At 54.4% G+C, this 19,828-nt stretch overlaps 1 protein-coding gene across 4 annotated transcripts in view; it reads left to right on the forward strand.

Annotated features, from left to right (window-relative positions):
- Window positions 1-19,828, forward strand: part of TTC28 (tetratricopeptide repeat domain 28) — a 554,617-nt gene that overhangs the window by 402,124 nt on the left and 132,665 nt on the right. For all 4 annotated transcript variants that reach the window (XM_074295047.1, XM_074295055.1, XM_074295071.1 and 1 more), the window contains one exon: window positions 16,181-16,688. In XM_074295047.1, coding sequence (XP_074151148.1) covers window positions 16,181-16,688 — 508 coding nt within the window. The remainder of the gene's footprint in view (window positions 1-16,180; window positions 16,689-19,828) is intronic.

A 19,828-nucleotide genomic window follows, 5' to 3' on the forward strand; every position in this document is an offset into this window, starting at 1 on the left:
CCGGTCACCGGGCCAATCGGTGGCAAAACTGTGCCAGGAGCCGGTGTCCCCGGCCCAGGGCCTGTCCTGGGCTCTTTCCAGGACGTCCCTCTGCCAAAGCAGAGCTGAACACTTCCTGAGAGGAAAGCTGAAACAGAAATGATTCTCCCTCTGTTAAAGAATGTCCAGGGGCAGGAAGGGCCGCTTCCACGTGTCTGAAGCCAGATTTGAACTCGGGGCCTCCTGACTGCAAGGCAGGTGCTCTAACCACTGCCCCACCGACCTGCCCCAGGGTTATTTATAGCATGGTCAGATAGTCTGCACAGGTAAACAAATAAGAAGAATCTTCCCTTCTGAGAGGGAGCAGGGCCCGTGGGCTGGGAGAGAAGGGAGCGAGCGTTTGTTAAGGACAAAGTGGACGGCTCAAGCTATTGGTCCGGCCGCGGGCAGCTTTTCCAGGCCAATCTCCCCGGGCGCCTGCAGCCAGCCGCGTGAGAGCTGCCAGGCCCACCTCTGCCCACACCAGGCAGCCGGCCTCTTCAGAGCACAGCTGGTCTTCCCCGTGCGCTCAAGAGCTCCCAGTGGACGCTGTTGTGCAGCCGGTTTTATTAAGTATACAATGATGAATATATCTCCCAGAGTCTTATTACCGAGCCCCTGAAGCACATCCTTGCTGCCCCCAGCTGATTTAATCACCAAATTGCTCTCAAGGACCCGGCTTCCTTATTGGGCCGCTCTGGCTTTTCCCCTAATGGCACCCAGGAGAAGCTGGGAAGACCAATATTTGTCTGGTGTGACAAAGGATGTTGTGGTGAGCTGTCTCCCAGGGGAAGCGCGGCGCATCCGGAGTCTCCTCAGACAAGACGGACAAGGTGGCTGGGAGACTTACCCTACTTGTCGCTTCCATGCTCCCTTAGGATCACTGCAGAGCGGGTGACCTCCCCGATCCCTCGGGCTGCTCAGAGAGAACCTTCATCTCCTTGGAATTCTCCTTGCAGCTCAGTTAGACCTTAGCGTGTTGTGATTTTGGTATGGTACCCACTGGGCCCCATGGACTGTCCTCGAGGATCTCCCACTGGGCCCCATGGACTGTCCCAAAGACCTCGCACTGGGCCTGATGGATTTATCCATGAGGATCTCGTGTCCCACACAGCACTCTGCCCTGGGAGGCACAGACTAAGTGGGCACCCACCACAAACCCCATGCGGCCTTTCCCCATGACCAGGACACAAAACATTGGGGTCCAAATGTTTCTCCTTCGTCTCCCCCTCTTCTAGATGGTAAATAATCCAATATATGTTAAACATAATTATTCTATACATATTTCCATATTTATCATGCTGCACAAGAAGAATCAGATCAAGAAGGGAAAAAGAGAAAAAAAAAAAAATAAGCAAGCAAACGATAACAACAAAAGGTGAAAATCCTGTGCCGTGCTCCACATTCAGTCCCCACAGTCTCTCTCTGGGTGCAGACGGCTCTTTCCCTCACAAGTCTATCAGAAGTGACTTGAATCACCTCAGTGTTGAAAAGAGCCGCGTCCTTCTTTCCTCCTTTGTCACCTTTCTTCATCCTTTGTCCCCTTCCTCCTAAGTCCCTTTCCCATTTCCTTTGTTCCCTCCTCCTTTGTCCCCTTCCTTCCCTTCCTTTGCCCTCTTCCTTTCTGCCATCACAAATTCTCCCTGCTTCCAAGGTGTTTCAGAAGCAGACTTCAGACAGAACAGGCAGCTCCAGGGTCAGCCTCCGCTCGCTGCAGCAGGCTTGGAGTGGAGCCCCTTGGACGAGGGCCATGCTGCACTAGCAGTTGTGCCCATTTTTTCTTCCTGTGGCTCTCTCCAAGACCCTGGCTTTAACAGGACATGTTTAAATAGCTCCACGCTAGCTCACAATACGCTGCCATTCTTGCAGCCATCTGTGTACCCAAAGTGAACAAACACACCTGAATAGCGCTCCCCTCTAAATGTCTGTGACTACAGGCATCTGCAGGCACCTCCCGGGGCTTTTCACTCACTCCAGATACGGTTCCCAGTTCTATGTTTGGCGTGGCCCTCTCCCCCCTCGGTCCGGGCCCTCTCCCCTCTCGGTCCAGGCTCTCTCCCCTCTCGGTCCGGGCCCTCTCCCCTCTAGGTCCAGGCTCTCTCCCCTCTCGGTCCGGGCCCTCTCGCCTCTCGGTCCGGGCCTCTCCCCTCTCAGTCCGGGCCCTCTCCCCTCTCGGTCCGGGCCCTCTCCCCTCTCGGTCTGGGCCCTCTTCCCTCTCGGTCCAGGCCCTCTCCACTCTGGGTACGGGCCCTCTCCCCTCTCAGTCCGGGCCCTCTCGCCTCTCGGTCCGGGCCTCTCCCCTCTCAGTCCGGGCCCTCTCCCCTCTCGGTCCGGGCCCTCTCCCCTCTCGGTCCGGGCCTTCTCCCTCCCAGTCCGGGCCCTCTCCCCTCTCGGTCCGGGCCCTCTCCCCTCTCGGTCCAGGCCCTCTCCCCTCTCGGTACGGGCCTTCTCCCCTCCCAGTCTGGGCCATCTCACCTCTCAGTCCGGGCCCTGCAGGACTTGAGATGTGATTGTTTTGAAACTTGAGTTAACTTGCTCAAGGAAAATACAATTCTTCGTATTCTAGTTGGGCAACTTTGCAAGCTCAAGGTCGGCAAAGAGGCTGCGATTGACCCCCAGCCACTGGAAAGGCCGGCGCTAACATAGGAAGGGTAATGGCGGTCCTTGCTCCTTTCCCAGTCTGTCTTTATCAAATGCTCAACTCTGTCCACTTGGGACTATCCGGACAGGAGGCCATGCGCCCCTGCTTGTAAAAACTGCTATTTCTCATTCAGTCATTCAGTTGTGACCCGTGGAATGGGACACACCGACAGCATCCATAGAGTTTTCTTGGCAGAGACCCTGGCCTGTCCGGCCATTTCCTTCTTTGGCTCATTTTACAGGTGAGGAAACGGAGATACACAGGGTGAAGTGACTTGTCCAGGGTCACCCAGCTAGTGTCTGAGGTCAGATTTGAATTCAGGTCTTTCTGATTCCAGGCCCAGTGCCCTCACCATCCAGCCGCCCGTTGAAAAACGAAAATAGCCATTGCAGTAGAATGTCACCATCTATTTCAATAGGAAATCTATCCTTAAAATAAGCCATACTAAATACATTTCATCACATTCCTTAAAAGTGAGATAAACTTCCTTTGAAAATCATTTGAAATATTAAATAATTTTTAAAAATTATGTCGGTGCAAGGCATTGTGGTCTCGTCCAAAGAGCTGTATTTGGACTCGGAAGATCTGGATGCGAAGTTGGCCCCGGCAGCTCAGTGGGGGCACAAGGGAAGGCCTGGGTTCCAGTCCTGCCTCAGACACTTGCTTGCTGCGTGACCTTGGGCAGCTCCCTCTCTGAGTGGGAGGAGGATCCGTATAGTTTGTAAGCACTCCCCAGATCTTCCAGCACCATGTAAATGCTGCGTGTTATTACATCATCATTAGGCCTTAAGCAGCTGGCTCACCGTCACATTCGCGCTTTCGGAGCCTTCACTTTTTCATCCCAGGTCAGACGATTCCCAAGTCTGCTTTTGGGAAACTGGGGGGGGGGGGGATTCTGTAAGGAAAAGGATGCTATGGCTCCTGATGATGAGCAACATCCCTTTGCCGTGGGATGTCGAAGCACTGGGCCGTTCCCGTGGCCCCTTTGGAGTCCGCCCATGCCCTGTAACCTCTCTAAAGCCATCACAGGGGTCGCTCTGAAGACCCTCCCTGGGTGCCCCAGCTGCCCAGCTCCAATCTTCTGTTCCTTAAAAGATTCTTCCTCGATGACATTTTTTACTCCCGTTCTTGGAGGTTCCTCCTTGGTTCTAGCTTGCAGCCGGCCCCCACCCCTCCTGGCACCTCCACGGCCCCTGTTTGCTGCCATAGATTAATACCACTAGAATGTTCTGAGTCTGTACAGACAGAAGGCCTCAAATGCCTGGTTTGAGGAGCTGTGACCCTATCCCTCAGGTCAGCGGTGGGGAACTTCTGGCTGGTGGGAGATATAAGGCCAGCAAAGTCATTTGCATGATCAGCTGCAGGTAGCGATGAGCTGGGAGGGGTATGGGGACCCCCACTGCTCCAGGTCTCTTGGGAGATGCTTTGGTTTGGCCTGTGCAGGATGTTCTATGTATCTGAATGGCCCTTGGTGGCGTGAGATGTCGGGAGACTGAAGGCTTTTGGATACGAGAAGGACTGTTTGATTGTGACTCTGCAGAGATTTCCCTCTTGGAGGTGTGAAGGATGGATGAGAAGAGGGAGAGAGAAGGGCAGACAAGAAGCTATAGCTTTGGTTCAGACTTGTAGAGAAAAGGGCCTTCCTTGGGGGGGGATGCTGGGAAAGGGAAGAGGGAGATTCTGGACAGGGCCTCATGAGACTGGCTGCAGGACCGAGGGAGAGCCAGGGGGAGAAGGCCGGGGTGACCTTCAGGTAGCACAGAGATGATATTGGGCTCCACTTTGCCTCTGCTCCAAGACCTCTGAGTGGGGATGCTCAGGGCACATTTGGAGTTTGGGGGAGAGAGAAAGCTGAGGACTGAGGAGGTCAACCAAAGAGGGGGACTTGTGGGAGCTGGTGGTGGACATCCCAGAGAGCCGGTGGGGGGCATCCCGGAGAGCTGTGGGGGGCATCCCAGAGAGCTGTGGGGGGCATCCCGGAGAGCTGGTGCCCCAGAGAGCCAGTGGGGGGCATCCTGGAGAATGTCTCCATGGAGGTGAGAGTGGAACCTGTGGGAGCTGGTGGTGGACATCCCAGAGATCTGGTGATGGGCATCCCAAAGAGCTGGTGGTGGGCATCCTGGAGAATGTCTCCATGGAGGTGGGAGTGGAACCTGTGGGAGCTGGTGGTGGACATCCCAGAGAGCCGGTGGGGGGCATCCGGGAGAGTCTGGCAGGAGCAGAGGAGAGTGTCTAGGCCAGAGCCCAGGAGCTTGGGTTCTAGAGCTCATCTGCAGGCCCAGCGGAATCCCTCAAAAAGTAGATAAGAATTGAAGTCCAATGATCAGTGGCCGGGAGCTTTGTTAGCTTTTGGCTTTAGACTGTTAGCTGCTGAAATACACGGGAGCCCCCTGACAGTGGCTGCTGGAGATCCCACCCAGAATGGATCTCCTCTTGTGAGAGGATGATACAAGGAGACTGAGAGGCCGTTGCTGTTCTCTGACCTCCCTACTGAAAGGCTGTTGCCTTGTCTGACCTCCCTACTGAAAGGCTGTTGCCTTCTCTGACCTCTCCTCTTCCCTCTGCCTCTAATTTATCTCATTCCCAGTCCGCAACACCCTTGTCAGCAAAGGCTGCCCCGCAGCTCCTTCAGATGCTCTGATCCACGCTGTGGAGGCTCCCGGAGAACTGACCTGTCCCTTAACGATTAGCCATGGACATGGCTGTGAGGTGCAGAGGACCAGCCTGGCCTCAGGAAGACCTGAGTTCAAATGCAGCCTCAGACGCTTCCTAGCTGTGTGATTCTGGCTAAGTCCCCAAACCCTGTTTGCCTCAGTTTCCCCCTCTGTAAAATAAGCTGGAGAAGGAAATGCCGATCACTTCAGTGTCTCCATCCAGAAAACCCCCAAGGGGTCACGGGTCAGAGGAAGCTGAAGCGCCGTGGCCTCGGGCCCCAGATGCCGCTCTCCAAAAGTGACCCATGTACACATGGAGTTTTTCCATCTTTGCATTCTTGAAGTTTTTCAAGGAGCTCCTCCTCCCCCCTCCTCCAATAATATACATTTTACAGAAACACGGCTCGAGGGAGATGGCGAGCTTGCTTTCCAAGTCTGCATAGCCTCATTTTGGGGGGGCCTTCCCCGCACCAGAGGACCACAGCTGACTTACACCTCCCCCTTCAGACGTCCCTGCCCCCATTGCTCAGAAGTAGCTTCTAAGTAAACTGAGCCTTTGTGGGCCTGTGGGAAAGCCCGCAGAGGGAGGGGGGCCTGGCAGCCTCATGAACATCACCGGATGGCTCCTGGACGAATAGCCGGGGCCACCGAACGTCACTTGTTCATCTGTACCGCATTAAACACACCAGACACGACCCCACTTTCTCCTGTCATGGTGAGGGGCTGCAGGATGCCCACTCACCAGCAAATCTCCCCCACAGGGTGGTGGTTGTTCAGTTCTTCCAGCCAGCTCCAAGTCTTCATTACCCGCAGCACCCGCAGATTTTTCTTGGCAGAGGTACTGGATTAGTTTGCCATTTCCCTCTCTAGCCCATTTTACAGATGAGGAAACCAAGGCAAACAGGGCCACACAAATCTGCAAACTACAAAAATTTGTAGATTCTGAGGCTGTATTAGAACCAGGCCCAGCGCTGTAACCACTGAACAAACCAAAACGCAAACCCCCAAGAGTGAAGTCGCTGCCAACTGCGTTTTTGTAGTTTACGAATTGTCGCAGAAATTAAGCTGGGAGGCAGCGAGGGCAGCATGGCGGCAGCGGGGGCAGTGTGGAGGCAGCGAGGGCGGTGTGGAGGCAGCGAGGGCAATGTGGAGGCAGCGAGGGTGGTGTGGAGGCAGCGAGGGCAATGTGGAGGCAGCGAGGGCAGTGTGGAGGCAGTTAGGGCAGCGTGGCATCAGTGAGGGCAGTGCGGAGGCAGCGAGGGCAGTGTGGAGGCAGCGAGGGCAGCGTGGCATCAGTGAGGGCAGTGTGGAGGCAGCGAGGGCAGCATGGCATCAGTGAGGGCAGTGTGGAGGCAGAGAGGGCAGCGTGGCATCAGTGAGGGCAGTGCACAGGCAGCGGGGGCAGCATGGGCAGCGAGGACAGAGCAGAGACAGCAAGGGCATAGTGGAGGCAGCGGAGGCAGCACGGAGACAGTGGTGGGCGCCACCATCTCTGTTGCTCTAATTGCTGTGTATATTGGATTGTTTTTTTGTTCCTTGGCCCCGTGTTCCCTCACACAGATTGTTGCATGGTTCTCTGAATTTTTCATTTTGTGTCATTCTTTATAGTTTGGTAATAGACCATTAAATTCTTACGCCACCCAATGGTTTGCCTAATCATTGAGCACACACTCTGTTTCTAGCTTTCTGTTCTCATAAATGTCGGCTTTAGCCAGATTGTTAGTGTCAGCAAGCCGGGCGGCCAAAATCCATATTCCATAGGCTGCCGGAGCTGAAACATGGAGCCCAGGAAGCGGTCCATAGTAGGGGCTCACTGAGCGCTTGTTGGATTACATCGGCTTCAGGCTGTACAGCCTCAGCCAGAAAGGGCCTCAGGCCTGGTAATGGGAATCACGGTGTGATGGTACTTGAAGGTCTCCTGCCCTTTCCTTACAACCAACGTACTCTCAAAGTCAGACTGCCTCCATTTTTGTTCACCAGCCTCAAGCCTTTTACACAGGGGATGTGGGAGAAATGTGCACGGAGTAAGCTGTAGAGGTGGAATGACTCCAGAGCCATGGGGCCAGCGAGTGGAGCACCGGCCTCCTCTGCCTTGTGTCATTTCCTCTGGGCCACATCTGCTCCTCAACATTGTAGATTCTGGCCCAGAGGGATTTTAGTGCACCCGTGGAACTGAGAGAGAGCACGAGACCGTCTGGTCTCCCCCAGTTGGACAGCTAGGTTCACTTTGTTGAACGTTCATCGGGCCCCATCAGCTACAGGGTGCTGGGCTGAAGACTGGAAAGATTCAGGAATAGCCTCCGCCCATGGGGGTCTTGGGTCTGGTGAGGAGAGCCGACGTGTGTGGAGGGGAACGAGGAGTCCGGAGAGTTAGTGGTGGGGATGGCGGGGATGGTGATGGGGATGAAGATGGGGATGATGGCAGTGATAGTGATGGCGGTGATAGCAGTGATGGGGATGGGGATGATGGCAGTGATAGTGATGGCGGTGATAGCAGTGATGGGGATGGGGATGATGGCAGTGATGGGGATGGTGGTGATGATGGTAAAATTTGGAAGAAGCAGTGCTTGAGGAGCAGAACTTCCCCGGGTAGCAGAGGACAGCCGGAATTCCGGACCTCCACGTGGCAGAAGGCAGCTAGCTCGGGCTCCTGCAGTGGCCCGTGACCAAGGTGGGCCTAGGTGCGGGTGTTTGGATGAGCGTCGTATGACCCAAGGTGAGCCAGTTAGAGAGGACCTTGACTGTCCAAGAAGTTTCCCAGCTTGAGGGGAATGTGCACTTATCAGTCACTGGCCTTTAACACGTTGGGGCTGTGGGAGACTCCACATCATCGTTATGTTTGTCCTTCACCTTTGCACTCCCCATGGTGCAGAGGGAAAAGGGGTGGATTTGGAGTCCCCGGGCCTGGGTTCGAGGGCTGGCGCTGCCACGTATTGGCTGTGTGTGTTGGGAAAAGTCGCTCACCTTCTCTGAGCCTTCGCTCTTTCAAGGCTGGATGACCCTACAGCCTTCTCCTGCTCTAAGTCTCTGATGCTCGAAGCTAATTCAGCAGAGCAGTTATACATTCTTTTTATTTCATGCTTAGCATTTTATAAACTTGTAATAAATTCCTGATTTATTTGAACAAAATATGAGCTGGGAAAATGATTAGCCAGGACAGTTTTATGAAAAGTGCGCAAGGGTCCAGCCCTTTCTTTCCAGTGAAGAAGGGCGTGTTGCCCCCTCGTTTGGAAAGCAGAGTTAAGGAGTCCGGGCGCCCTTTGCGCGGCACCCAGGGCCAATCACCAAAGTCTCCCTGGGAGACGGCGGGAAGGGGCCTTGGAACGGCTGACTGGCTTCCGCCCGGTGGATCTCCATTTCCTGAGGGTTGTTAACTTTGTGGACGTGTTTGCCTCAGGCCTCACGTGTCACGTCAGATTCGCTTGCTAACGGCTCAGGAGATTTTGGAATTAAAAGGAGACTGAATCTGACTGGAAGCATAGAATTATAACTGCGCTGCTGGGTCTGGAACACACGCCTTTGGGTAAAATGAGAAACGGCGGCCTCCTCATTCCCAGGATTCTGTGGTCCGCCTTGTCCCTGGGCCTGCAGGGGAGCCTGCACACGGGGAACCTCCTCTGAGGGACCCGCCGGCCCAGTGTCCCTGCCTTTCCTTTCCCTTCCTGAGATGCTCGCTCTGCCTCCTTGCCGTTCTCTCCTCTCCCTCCCTTCCCTTTCTTGCCTGACTTGGACTCCCTCCCCCAACACTGAGCTTTACTGTTCACTGTAAATATTCCCTTTGAAGGAGGACTGGCAAGGTTCCAGAGCCTCCTACAAAAGAATGGTTTATGGCTCACTGTGGCCGGGTTAGCCAGGGAGCGAGGAGGGGAGCTGCTCTGATGGTGTGTACGGGGCGGGGGTCTGCCCGCGGTCCAGAGCGAGTCATTAAGTCTTGCACCAGGAGGAGCTCGTTTGAGGCTAGACTTTCCCCCCAAATAAAACTTGAGATGTGAGGGAGTTCCAGGAAGGGGAAATCAAGGGTTACTGGTTCCTGCTGTAACATTCACCAAAGTCGTCTTAATGGAGCGTTTGAAGCTAGTAAGAATAATAGCTCGAGTTGCTGAAGCTGCTGCTTTACTCTTCCAAGTGACTGACCCTCGTGGTCCTAGAGGGGGCACATGTGGGCGGCTCCGTCTGGGTGCCGGGGGAGCGGGGGATACGGGGCTTGGTCATCCAGGGCCTCGCCATCACTTGTGACAGGCCCGCCTCCTCTTCCAATTGTCTAGCTCTCCTTTGACTGCTTTCATAGCTTCTCCTATGTCATATTTACAGATGAGGAAACTGAGATTTAGAGAGGGAAAAGGGTTCCAAGTAATCAACTCATCAGTCAGCGACCAGAAAGCAGTCGTCCTTTGCTCCAGGCCCCTGAGCCCTTCCTTCATCCCAGCTTTCCTGCTGCTCTTGGGGAAATCATCTGCTCTCTAGTCCCTGATGTCATTCTCAAGCCTCATTCTTACTCCAGTTAGCGTGCATTTATTAAGCACCTTCTGCACAGACTCTGTGGGAAGTGCTGGGACTGGGGAGAGAAGCGGCTGTCCCTGCTCTGGGTCTGCTGTCCAGTGACACCCAGGGGCCGAGAGCCAGAGGGCCTGCTCACTGCCAAGGGGCGTCTGCCACCTTCCTAGGCAGCCTGGGGTTTTAGCAGAGACTCGAGGATAAAGGCCTGGAGGTGGGAGATGGAGAGAGCACAGCCCTTCTCTTGAGTCCCTGGGAGCTCCCTGAGGAAGAGAGGGGACGGGCTAGCCCCAGCCTAGGCCGATGGCGTGGTTGGCCGGAGGCTGGGAGAAGCTCTATGAGGGGGCTGTCCCTTTTCAGGTGTGAGGTGACGTCTGCCTGCCCCCTCACACACTGGGCCCACTGCCCGCACGGCCTCCTAGGCATCCCCCAGCTTCCCCGCAGGACCATGAGCAGTTCCTCACGATCCGCCTGGTGCTCCTCCCTTCGGCGGCTAAGTTCTCCTGACTGCCACTGTCCCTTTGATCAACTCTAGGAGCAAATAGGAAGCCTTTTGTTCAGCTGGTCACGGCCCCCTGCACCTCCCAGGACCAGCCACCCTGGCTGCTTCCCACAGCCCCTCTCACCAGCTGTCCCTGCCCCCGCCTGCCGCCTCCCTCCACTTTTGCTTTTTCTGGCTTCCTCTCAGACCCACGTCCTCCCTTTTGCAGGAGGCCTTTCCCATTCCTGTCCCCTACCTCAGGGGCGACTGGACCAGTCATTTCTCTGATTTAGGGAACTCCACAGATTCTTTGTGCAGCTGCTTCCATGGCAGTGGGCCGGGGGGGGGGGGGGGAAGGGGTCAGAAGCTGCTACTTTCCGGCCTCCATCAGGCTTCTTTCCATGCTCTTGGGCTCACCTGTAAGGAAAGCAAGAAAGGCAGGGATGGAGGGGAGAGATGACGGAGAGAATGGCAAGGAACACAGAGGGAGCATCTCAGAAAGGGAAAAGAAAGGCGGGGACACTGTCCTGGCGCAGCGCGAGGGGCTGGCTAACTGACAGCAAGCGTGCTTTCTGGTGACTGACAGCGGCATTTGGGACCCCGGTGCGTCCGTGGTAGCTCAGAGCCGTGGCCACGCTCGCTGCCAGCAGGGCGGCTGCCCATCTACGGGGCTCCTCTAAGGCCGACGGCCAGGCAGATTCCAGGAAGCAGGTGTTTGGGCCCAAGGATGGTCCTGGCCCTGCCAGTCCGGCCCAACCTTGTACGACGCTGCCTCTGGCTGCTGCGGGCACCGTGGTGCAGAGAGTGCCGGCCTCAGAAGCTCGCCAGCTGTGTGAGCCTGAGCAAGTCACTCCCCCGTGTGCCTCAGTTTCCTCACCTGTAAAATGAGCTGGAGAAGGCCTTGGCAAACCACGTCCCGGCCACGAGGAGTCGGACAGACTGAAAACAGTTGAAGAACAAACCCCATTCTCAGTGTCTGTCGTTAGCTTCAGTGGGGTTCTCGTGACCTGTTCCTGAGCTGCCCGACAAAAGTTGCATCAGCTTCAGAGAGAGCGTCAAGTTTGGGAGAAAGAAAAGAAGTCATTATAAATTCTGGAGGTTTTATGGTATAATTAAAATGCCTAACAGGAAACCTCCGGGGAGCCAAACGCAGCTTTACTGTTTATGAAGCCAGCCGAGGGAGGGTTTCTTGCCAACTTTCATATCTTATGACCTATAAATCGCTCTTAATAGCTAATCTGTCACCTCGGCGTCTTGTACCAGAAACTTGTTTCCTTATTAATTTGTTAATTTGCATCAGCAAAGCACATTTACAGATTCTTGGTTTGGAAACATTGCTTTATTAATACATGGGCGTTCCAAATAATTCATCACCTGTGATCTCCACTCACACGTCCAGGTAATAGCTCTTTCTGACACGGCATTATTCTTTGGACTCTAAAACAGCGGTGACAAAAGTAATTATTTGGAAGGTTCCTCCGGCCTCGGTATCAGTGAGAGCTGACCGGTTGCCATGGAGAAACTGCAGCCGCGGCTTAGTGCCGCTCCCTGTCACTACCTAAGGAAGGCCCTTGTGTCAGAAAACTTGCTCATTCCCTTTCGGAGCCGCCGAGGGCTCTTCCTCGTGGCCCAGACGGAGGCCCTGGCCAGGGGCTCAGATTCACCGTAGTCAGCCCCACGAGCATCACAGAGATGCGGCGTGGGAAAGCCCGGCGACTCCCAGGCCGCAGGATCCGGATTCCTCTGCGTTTCGGTGACCTGAGCCCGTCCTTCTGTGACGGGCCGAAAGTTTCATCTGGGAGACTTCTTAGAACAGCCACAAAACTTGAATCCAGTCTGTTTGGTCTCGCGAGAGGCCTTTACGAGACTTTACAGAGGTTGTATATACACTGACCGGCTTTCTGGCAAGGTTGACATCCCCATTCGATTTACATAACATTCATAAAGCCAATTAAGTGCCCTGCATCCAGTGGATGAATAACTGATCTCCCACTTCCCTCACGTTCTGACATTGTGTGGTCCCTGGTCCGAGGTCCTTTCTAGCTCCGGCCTTCGATGTGCATGATGCCAGGACCGCTTCTAGCTCTGCCAGTCCACGTCCCAGGTTATTTTCTAACTCTGATATTATGCGTCCTCGTTCCTTTGTAAAAATCAATTTTATTGATATATTTTGCTTTTACATTGCCTACATTTCTCCTTTCTGCCTTCCCAGAAATCCATGTGCCTCTATAACAAAGAACTTAAAAAAAGGAAGAGGAAAAAAATCCTCAAAACCAGTCAACATTTCAAAAAAATCGAACCACATGGGCAGTGGTCTGCACTTGGGGGTCCCACCCACTCCCCACGCCCTCAGAAGCAAAGGAACTAGAGATGAGAGGATTTCCTTATCTTTTCATCAAAGCCGAGCTGGCCTGTATCACTGCCCCAGATTCAGCTTGGATTGTTTTGTGGTAGTTCTTTTCCTGGGGCAGCAGTGGCTAGAGCGCCAGGCCGGGTGGAAAACTCGGGTCTAATCTGGCCTCTCCCTACTTGTAAGACCCTGGGCAGGCCACTTAGCCCTTTTTGCCTCAGTTTCCTCATCTGTATAATGAGTTAGAGAAGGACGTGGAAAACCTCAACAGCATCTGTCAAGAAAATCCCAAAGAGGGTCACAAGGAGTCGGCCGGGACAGCAAATAACCCAACACCGATTCTTTCCATCGGGATCGTTGTGGTTGTTGCCCGTATTGTTTTCCTGATTCCGCTTACTTCTTTGGGATCAGTTCCTTTCATTTTTTTCTCCACATTTCTCTCTATTCATCACGTAAGTCATTTCTTACGGCCCAGCACAACTGCCTTTCATTCATTCGCTACAAGTTGAATAGCTCTTTCTCATTCAACGCCATCTGCTTTGTTCCTGGTTTTTGCTGCCACAACACGTCCTGCTCTAAATATTTTGGCGGGTATGGAGCCTTTCTTTTTTGGTCAGGGATAAAAAGTAAGGGCATTTTGTGTGCATCACACACATTGAGTGCACAGAATGGTTGTACCAATCAATCCACAGGCAACGTGCCTGTCTTTCCACAATTCCCCCAACGTGGACGATTTTTCCGTGTTTTACCCGTTTGGTTAATTTGTTGGATGGGAGGTGAAATCTCAGGATTTTTTGGACTTGCATTTCTCTTATTAGACTATTGTCTCTTCTGTAAAACGGTTCGATAAGATTTGTTCATCCAACGACTGTTGTGAAGATCCAGTGATATAAAATATATTAAATGCTTCGTAAAATTCTATATAAACACCAGCTATTAGTGTTTATGTGCAGGCAGGTGTTTGTGAGTTAAAGACTTTATAAACCCTAACAGACTAAGGGTTATTATCATTTTTCACCACACGGTAGCCATTTGTTCAAAACGACCGACTGGGTTTTTGTGATGATGGCTCTCTTTCCCGGCCGCTGGGGCCCCCACCCTAAGAGAGGCAGCCTCCGGCTGGTCCAGGCTGGCCCTAAGGCTCCTCCACAGCTTCTCCACCCGCTGCCAAGAGCCCGGCTTTTATGGAGTCCTCCAAGGCTCCTGACCCCAGATGCGAGGCAGAGGGATGATGAAGGGGAAGGAGAGCAATCCTCTGGACACCCAGAGAAGGTGACTTCTTGGGCCATTTTCATCCTCTTTAATCAGTCAATCAGTATTTATTGAATGAGCCCCTATCTGGCAGCTTCTGTGGATTTAGTATACACAAAAGGCTTGATAAATAAATTTATACATCAAAGGAGCTGTACCAGATTTATCACTGTAGAGATTTAAGCCAGAAGAGCCCTTCAGGCAATTTAATTCAATAAACATTTATTAAGTGTCTACTACATGCAGTGCCCTCTTCTGAGTTCCTTGTCTGATGCCTCGCGCGGACCCAGAGGGAGTCCTTAGGCCTGCAGAGGCCCAATGCTCGCCGGGCAGGATGCACTGGAAATGCTTTATGGGCCACCTGTCACCTGGGGTTCCGCCTCGCTGCGCTCCACAGGGCTGGTCACCAGAAAGCAAAATGGAGCAGGCCCGGAGCCGTGGGTTTGCCCCCAGTGTGCTGCGCTCACGTCCTCCTTGCCCACAGAGAGCTTGCAGTCTGAGTAAGGGAGCCGTGCCAGTGCCACAGCGGGCAGAAGAAGGGGCGAGGCAGTAGGAAGAATATAATATGGGAGATCGGGGGGAAAGAGGGATTCAGTTTGAGCCAGTCGTGGAATTGGGAAAGCGCGCTGGCTTTGGAGCTGGCGTTCCAGCGTAGACAACGTGCTGGTTGTTCTGATGAAGGGCTTTTCCCTTTCTTTTTTGTTCTTTGTTACAAGCCGTGGCTTCCAATAAAGAGGCTAGAGCAGGAGTTCTCAAACTACGGCCCGCGGGCCAGATGCGCCCGCTGAGGACGTTTATGCGCCCGCCGGGTTATGGCAAATGGGCTGAGGGGCGGAGGCAGGGTGAGCTCTTGTTTTTACTATAGTCCGGCCTCCCACAGTCTGAGGGACAGGGAACCGGGCCCCCATTTAAAAAGTGTGAGGACCACTGGGCTAGAGGGAGAGGGTGTATTGAGAAATGAAGTGATGGAACGACCAAAAACTTGTCAAAAACCTTAAAACTGAAAAGCAAAGGGGGAGAAGGAAAATAACCTCCCGGGTATTCCTGAGCCTTCTGGGAATGTGGTCCTGGAAGGGTCTGCTTTCTTCCCATTGGGCCAGGGGGAAGCAGAAGGCCGGGTTTTTTTTTATTGTTGTTATAGTATAATTGTTATATTAACAAACAGGCCTGGGGAGGCAAGGAGGAAAGCTCTGGGGGCAGACATCAAGCCCTCGTCCTACTGGACCACCCCAAAGAAGCAGATGAGGACTTTGGGGGTTGGGAAGGTCACGAGCCTGCCATGAAGAGGTGATGATGGGAACCTCGGGAAAATGGCCCCCCGCTTGTCAGATTTGTGACGGGGAGGAATGTGGCCGGCCATACAACGTGGCCGTTAGAGAGAGGCGAGGGAGCCCAGGGGCCTCGGATGTCCGGGCGGAAGACAGAGAGGATCATGGGAAGAACAGGATCTTCGCTTGGGCCATCACTGCCCAGCTCCTTTGTGAGTGTTTACTTGGAGGATGGGGAAACTAACCTTGCATTTGTGAGAAAATAATAGAAATAGCTTAACTAGGGGGCTGAAGCCCTATCCCAGGAGCTGGGACGCCCACCCAGAGACGGCGCAAGCCAAGGGGAACGGGACCCCAGGGGACAGGTGCCCGGAGCCGCTCCCCCTGGCTGAGGACTCAGAGGGAATTCAGATGCTGTTTTTGGATGGGGGCGCAGGCCCACAGGGTGGGTGATTCCTGCCCATCCTAGGCAGGCTGCTTCCCAGGGGAGAATCAGGAAAAGTGGGCCCGTGCGAGGCCAGAAGGGGCCGAGCACGGCGCCGGGCTGGGCCTGCTGGTGTCCCCCAGAGTGCGAGCATTGGCCCCTTTTAAGTGAAAGTGTGTAATAAAGTCTGACGGGCACTGCGGCTGTGGGCTCTGTGGGGAGGAAGCTCCCTCGGGGTCTCACTCGTCCTGCAAGCACGGAGGAGAAGGGGCTTGTGGACCCACGAGTGGCTCCGAGGCTGGATTCGTGCGTCTCTGAGCCACTGATAGTGGGGGAATCTGGGTTAGGTGTGAGACCTTCAGCCCAGAGCCCCCCACTATCTGTGGCCTCTGCACTTCCCCGTGGCCTTCCCCACATGCAGGGGACCGTTCTCTGGCTTTTATTACCTGTCTGAGTTTGTCGCCCCCCCCCACCAGTCCGCCTCCCACCACAAGGCTGCCCTTAGGGCTCCGCGGCACTCCCCAAGACCCCCGCCGCCCCACAGCTGCCTGAAGGACCTGGGCTTCTCACCCTTTCTGCTTTGTTTCTTTTCCCTGCAGGCCGCCTCCTCCGCCCTGAGCAGCCTGGGCCACGTCTACACGGCCATCGGGGACTACCCCAACGCCCTGGCTAGCCACAAGCAGTGCGTCCTCCTGGCCAAGCAGTCCAAAGATGAACTTTCTGAAGCCAGGGAGCTGGGCAACATGGGCGCCGTGTACATCGCCATGGGGGACTTCGAGAACGCCGTGCAGTGCCACGAGCGGCATCTGAAAATCGCCAAGGATCTGGGCAACAAGCGGGAGGAGGCCCGGGCCTACAGCAACCTGGGCAGCGCCTACCACTACCGGAGGAACTTCGACAAGGCCATGTCCTACCACAACTACGTGCTGGAGCTGGCCCAGGAGCTGCTGGAGAAGGCCATCGAGATGCGCGCCTATGCCGGCCTGGGGCACGCGGCCAGGTGCATGCAGGACCTGGAGAGGGCCAAGCAGTACCACGAGCAGCAGCTGGACATCGCCGAGAGCCTCAAAGACCGGGCGGCCGAGGGCCGGGCTTCCTCCAATCTGGGTAAGGCCGGAGACGCTGGACAGGGGAGGGGGACAAGCCGGAGGGGGCCCGGGAGGCACCGTAAGGGTTAGCGCCGCCCGAACGTCGCTCTGACCTTCAGATGCTCTGGTGGAGAGCCGACTTACGAGCCCCCGAGCCCTCCTTGTCATCCCAGACAGGGCACTTAGGGCTGGAGCTCTAAAGCATGAGAAAAACAAAACACCCCGGCCTTTTAATCTGTCTGGAAAATAGAAAGACCAGATTTATTTAATTAGAGAGAAGGGAACGAAATGATACAAGGCTGTGTTTGGTTTAAATGAAAAAGCAGCTCTAGGTAGTCATCAATTGGCTGGAATTGGAGGGTGTTTTAAAGAGATTTCTTTAGTTAGAGCATTTAACATCAGAGGACGTAGCTTCCCAGACTCCTTCTCGGGGCCCACGACACAACCGGTGGTGTACGTGTGGACACAGACTTCTATTTTTAAATGGGAAAGTTCCGTTTAAATCTAACTGATTTTCCGTGATTGTTGGGGTGATGAGTCTAGCTAAGTGAACTCTTCTGGTTTATAGACGGCCCATGTAACTGGAGGGGCTTCCTCTGCAGGCGGCTTGTTGGGTGCGTCCGGGCTTCTCGAAGGCAAAGCCGGCCAGGCCCGTCTCCTTTGGGAGACCCCGCCTCGGTGCGGACAGAGGGGTTCCTCACGGTCAGCTGGCTGCAGGGGGGCCAGCCCTTAAAGGCTGTCTGGTCTAACTTCCTCCCTCCTGGTGGGTGCTCTAGCCATGGCAGCCCACGAAAAACACATTGTCGTCTCGGTTACTTTCTGGCTGTAATAGAATAGTGGTCTCCGGGCCCAACGGATGAAAAAGTTCTGACGGACCCTTGCTGCTGGCGTTGGTGGATCTCTATTTGCGTTGAGTCAAATGATGATCGATCAGAATCAGTTAATAGACTAAGCATGCCATTTTAGCTGCTTTCTGGCTCCGGGAGAGTGCAGGAGGCTCGGGGCCCAGCAGACTGACAAAGTTCTGCTCTTAGGAGCAGCCTAGAAGCAGACAGACAGCAGAGGCTCATCACCAGCCCGCCGACCCCCGGCTGTCAGGGTTTGGGTGGGAGCCCCCATCTGCTGAGGAAAGGGAGGGTCATAAACTGCTTGGGGGGAGCGTCCACACTGATGGAACCTCGAATCACTTTTCAAGAACTGCCCTTGCACTTCATGGGGGGCTCGTAAGCAGAAATGCATGAGAGGCTTAGGCCGTGCCCAGGCTGTAGGGATCAGGAACAAGCACTTTGGGGAGACCCCGGATTCCTCCCGGGACCGCGCCGCTGGTCCGGGAGCTGGTCCTGGAGCTCAGTGACTCATGGGAGAAAGGAGGGCGGCAGGAGGAGGTAATGCTGGTGTGATCAGACACAATCAGCCGCAGGCCGTAAACCTCCCACTCTTCTCCTCCTCCCTTATATAGCTACAGTTCCAGTCCGTCTCTCTCTGCCCTGCCTCCTCCCAAATGTGATTTTCATTTTAATCACATTTCTCATGGATGTGGAGGTGGGGAGTAGGAGAGAAGGGAGGTCCTATCCTCTCCTAGGAACGGCGCTGAAAAATATTAAAACCAGAGTGATGGATTTAATAGTCACAAAAATCAAATACAAACCATTTTATGTAGATTTTCCCGGACTTAGTGAGAAACTGCAGCTGGAAGCAGCTTCGTAGGGTTTCACCCAGTCCACTGTGAGACCCAGTCCGCCCTTAGTCAGTTTGCCCCGTTTATTAAAGGGACAAAACAAGTAAAACCTGGGGGAAAGGGAGGCAAAGTGGTTCTGCCTAATTCTCCGAGGCACCGGGGCCGAGTCTCGTCTTCCTCGGCTCCTCAGTAGTGCCCGGTAAACACTTCTTTAATGTTCTGGTGTCAATTTGGGGCCAGCAGGGCATGCCGGCACGTGCCAGGGACCCCTGGAGTACGGCGACTGGGCCGTCGAGCTCGATTATCTCTCACATGGGAACCTGTGCACGCTCTGATCACGATCGAGGAGACATCAAAGTTTGGGCCCTCGGAATCGGCCCATCAATAAGCGGTTACCACGTGCCGGCTCTTTCCCTGGCATGGTGCCAGGCGCCACAGACCGAAAGGCAACAAAACAGTCCTTCCCTCAGACGGCGTCCATTTGATTAGGGGAGAAAACGCAGATACACGGGGTGGTGTTTCAAGTGTAGACAATAAGTCTAAGGGAATTTTGGAGAGCCCCATGCCAGCAGCTGGGGGAGAATATTGGGAAAAGGCGGATCCGAGCTTGGAAGTAAAGTGGGGCTTCTCTGCGGCAGGGGTGAGGACGGGATACCACGCGAGAGGGACAAGAAGGTCCATTCGGCTGGACTGGAGGCTGCTTGAGAGGGAGCCTCGGGAGGGAGGGAGGTTAGAGCCAGTCTCTGAACTCCTGTTCTCTGATTGCAGTGGGAGAGAGGGAAGGAAGGGAGGGAGGAAGTTGGGGAAAGAGGGAGGGTGAGAGGAAGGAAGGAAGGAAAGAAAGGGAGAAGGGAGGAAAGAAGGGAGGGAGGGAGGGAAGAAGGGAAGGAAGGGATAGAATGAGGGAGGAAAGCACGGAAGGAGAGAGGAAGGAAGGAAGGGATAGAATGAGGGAGGAAAGCACGGAAGGAGAGAGGAAGGAAGGAAGGAAGGAGCTGTCTTATTCCCAGATTGTTTTAAGGTGATGTCTTGACTTGCAGGTGGTTTGGATTTAAGGGAGGGGAGGCCACGCAGAGTCGCCAGCCTCCCTCCCTCCCTCCAGGACCATCTGGGTCCAGTTGAAAGATTCAAAGCTTAATAAATGCCATTTCCTCCTCTCCCTGCTCACCCCTGACAGAAGAGTCTGAGTGAGAGGATCCCTGCAGGCTCCACGTTGGAGGAGCCCTGGGTGCCCCTGCAGGGGGGTCGCCCGAGCCGGGCCCTTTGGGGGCTGGAGGGAGCAGGTCCTGCTGCCCGTCTCTTAATTTTGAATGGAAGGCAGTGGGGCTGATTTAGACTTTGGTATTTTAACAATCAAAACTGAGGTTCCATTTCCCTCCAGCATCAATATAAAATCCCCTGTTTTAAGTCCTTTATAAGCCTTTCCCACCTTTCAGGCTTCCTTTCTCCCCGTTCTGCTCAGAAGCCTCCATCGTGGCGTC

Source organism: Sminthopsis crassicaudata, chromosome 1, assembly GCF_048593235.1.
Source record: "Sminthopsis crassicaudata isolate SCR6 chromosome 1, ASM4859323v1, whole genome shotgun sequence".
Taxonomy (NCBI): Eukaryota; Metazoa; Chordata; class Mammalia; order Dasyuromorphia; family Dasyuridae; genus Sminthopsis; species Sminthopsis crassicaudata.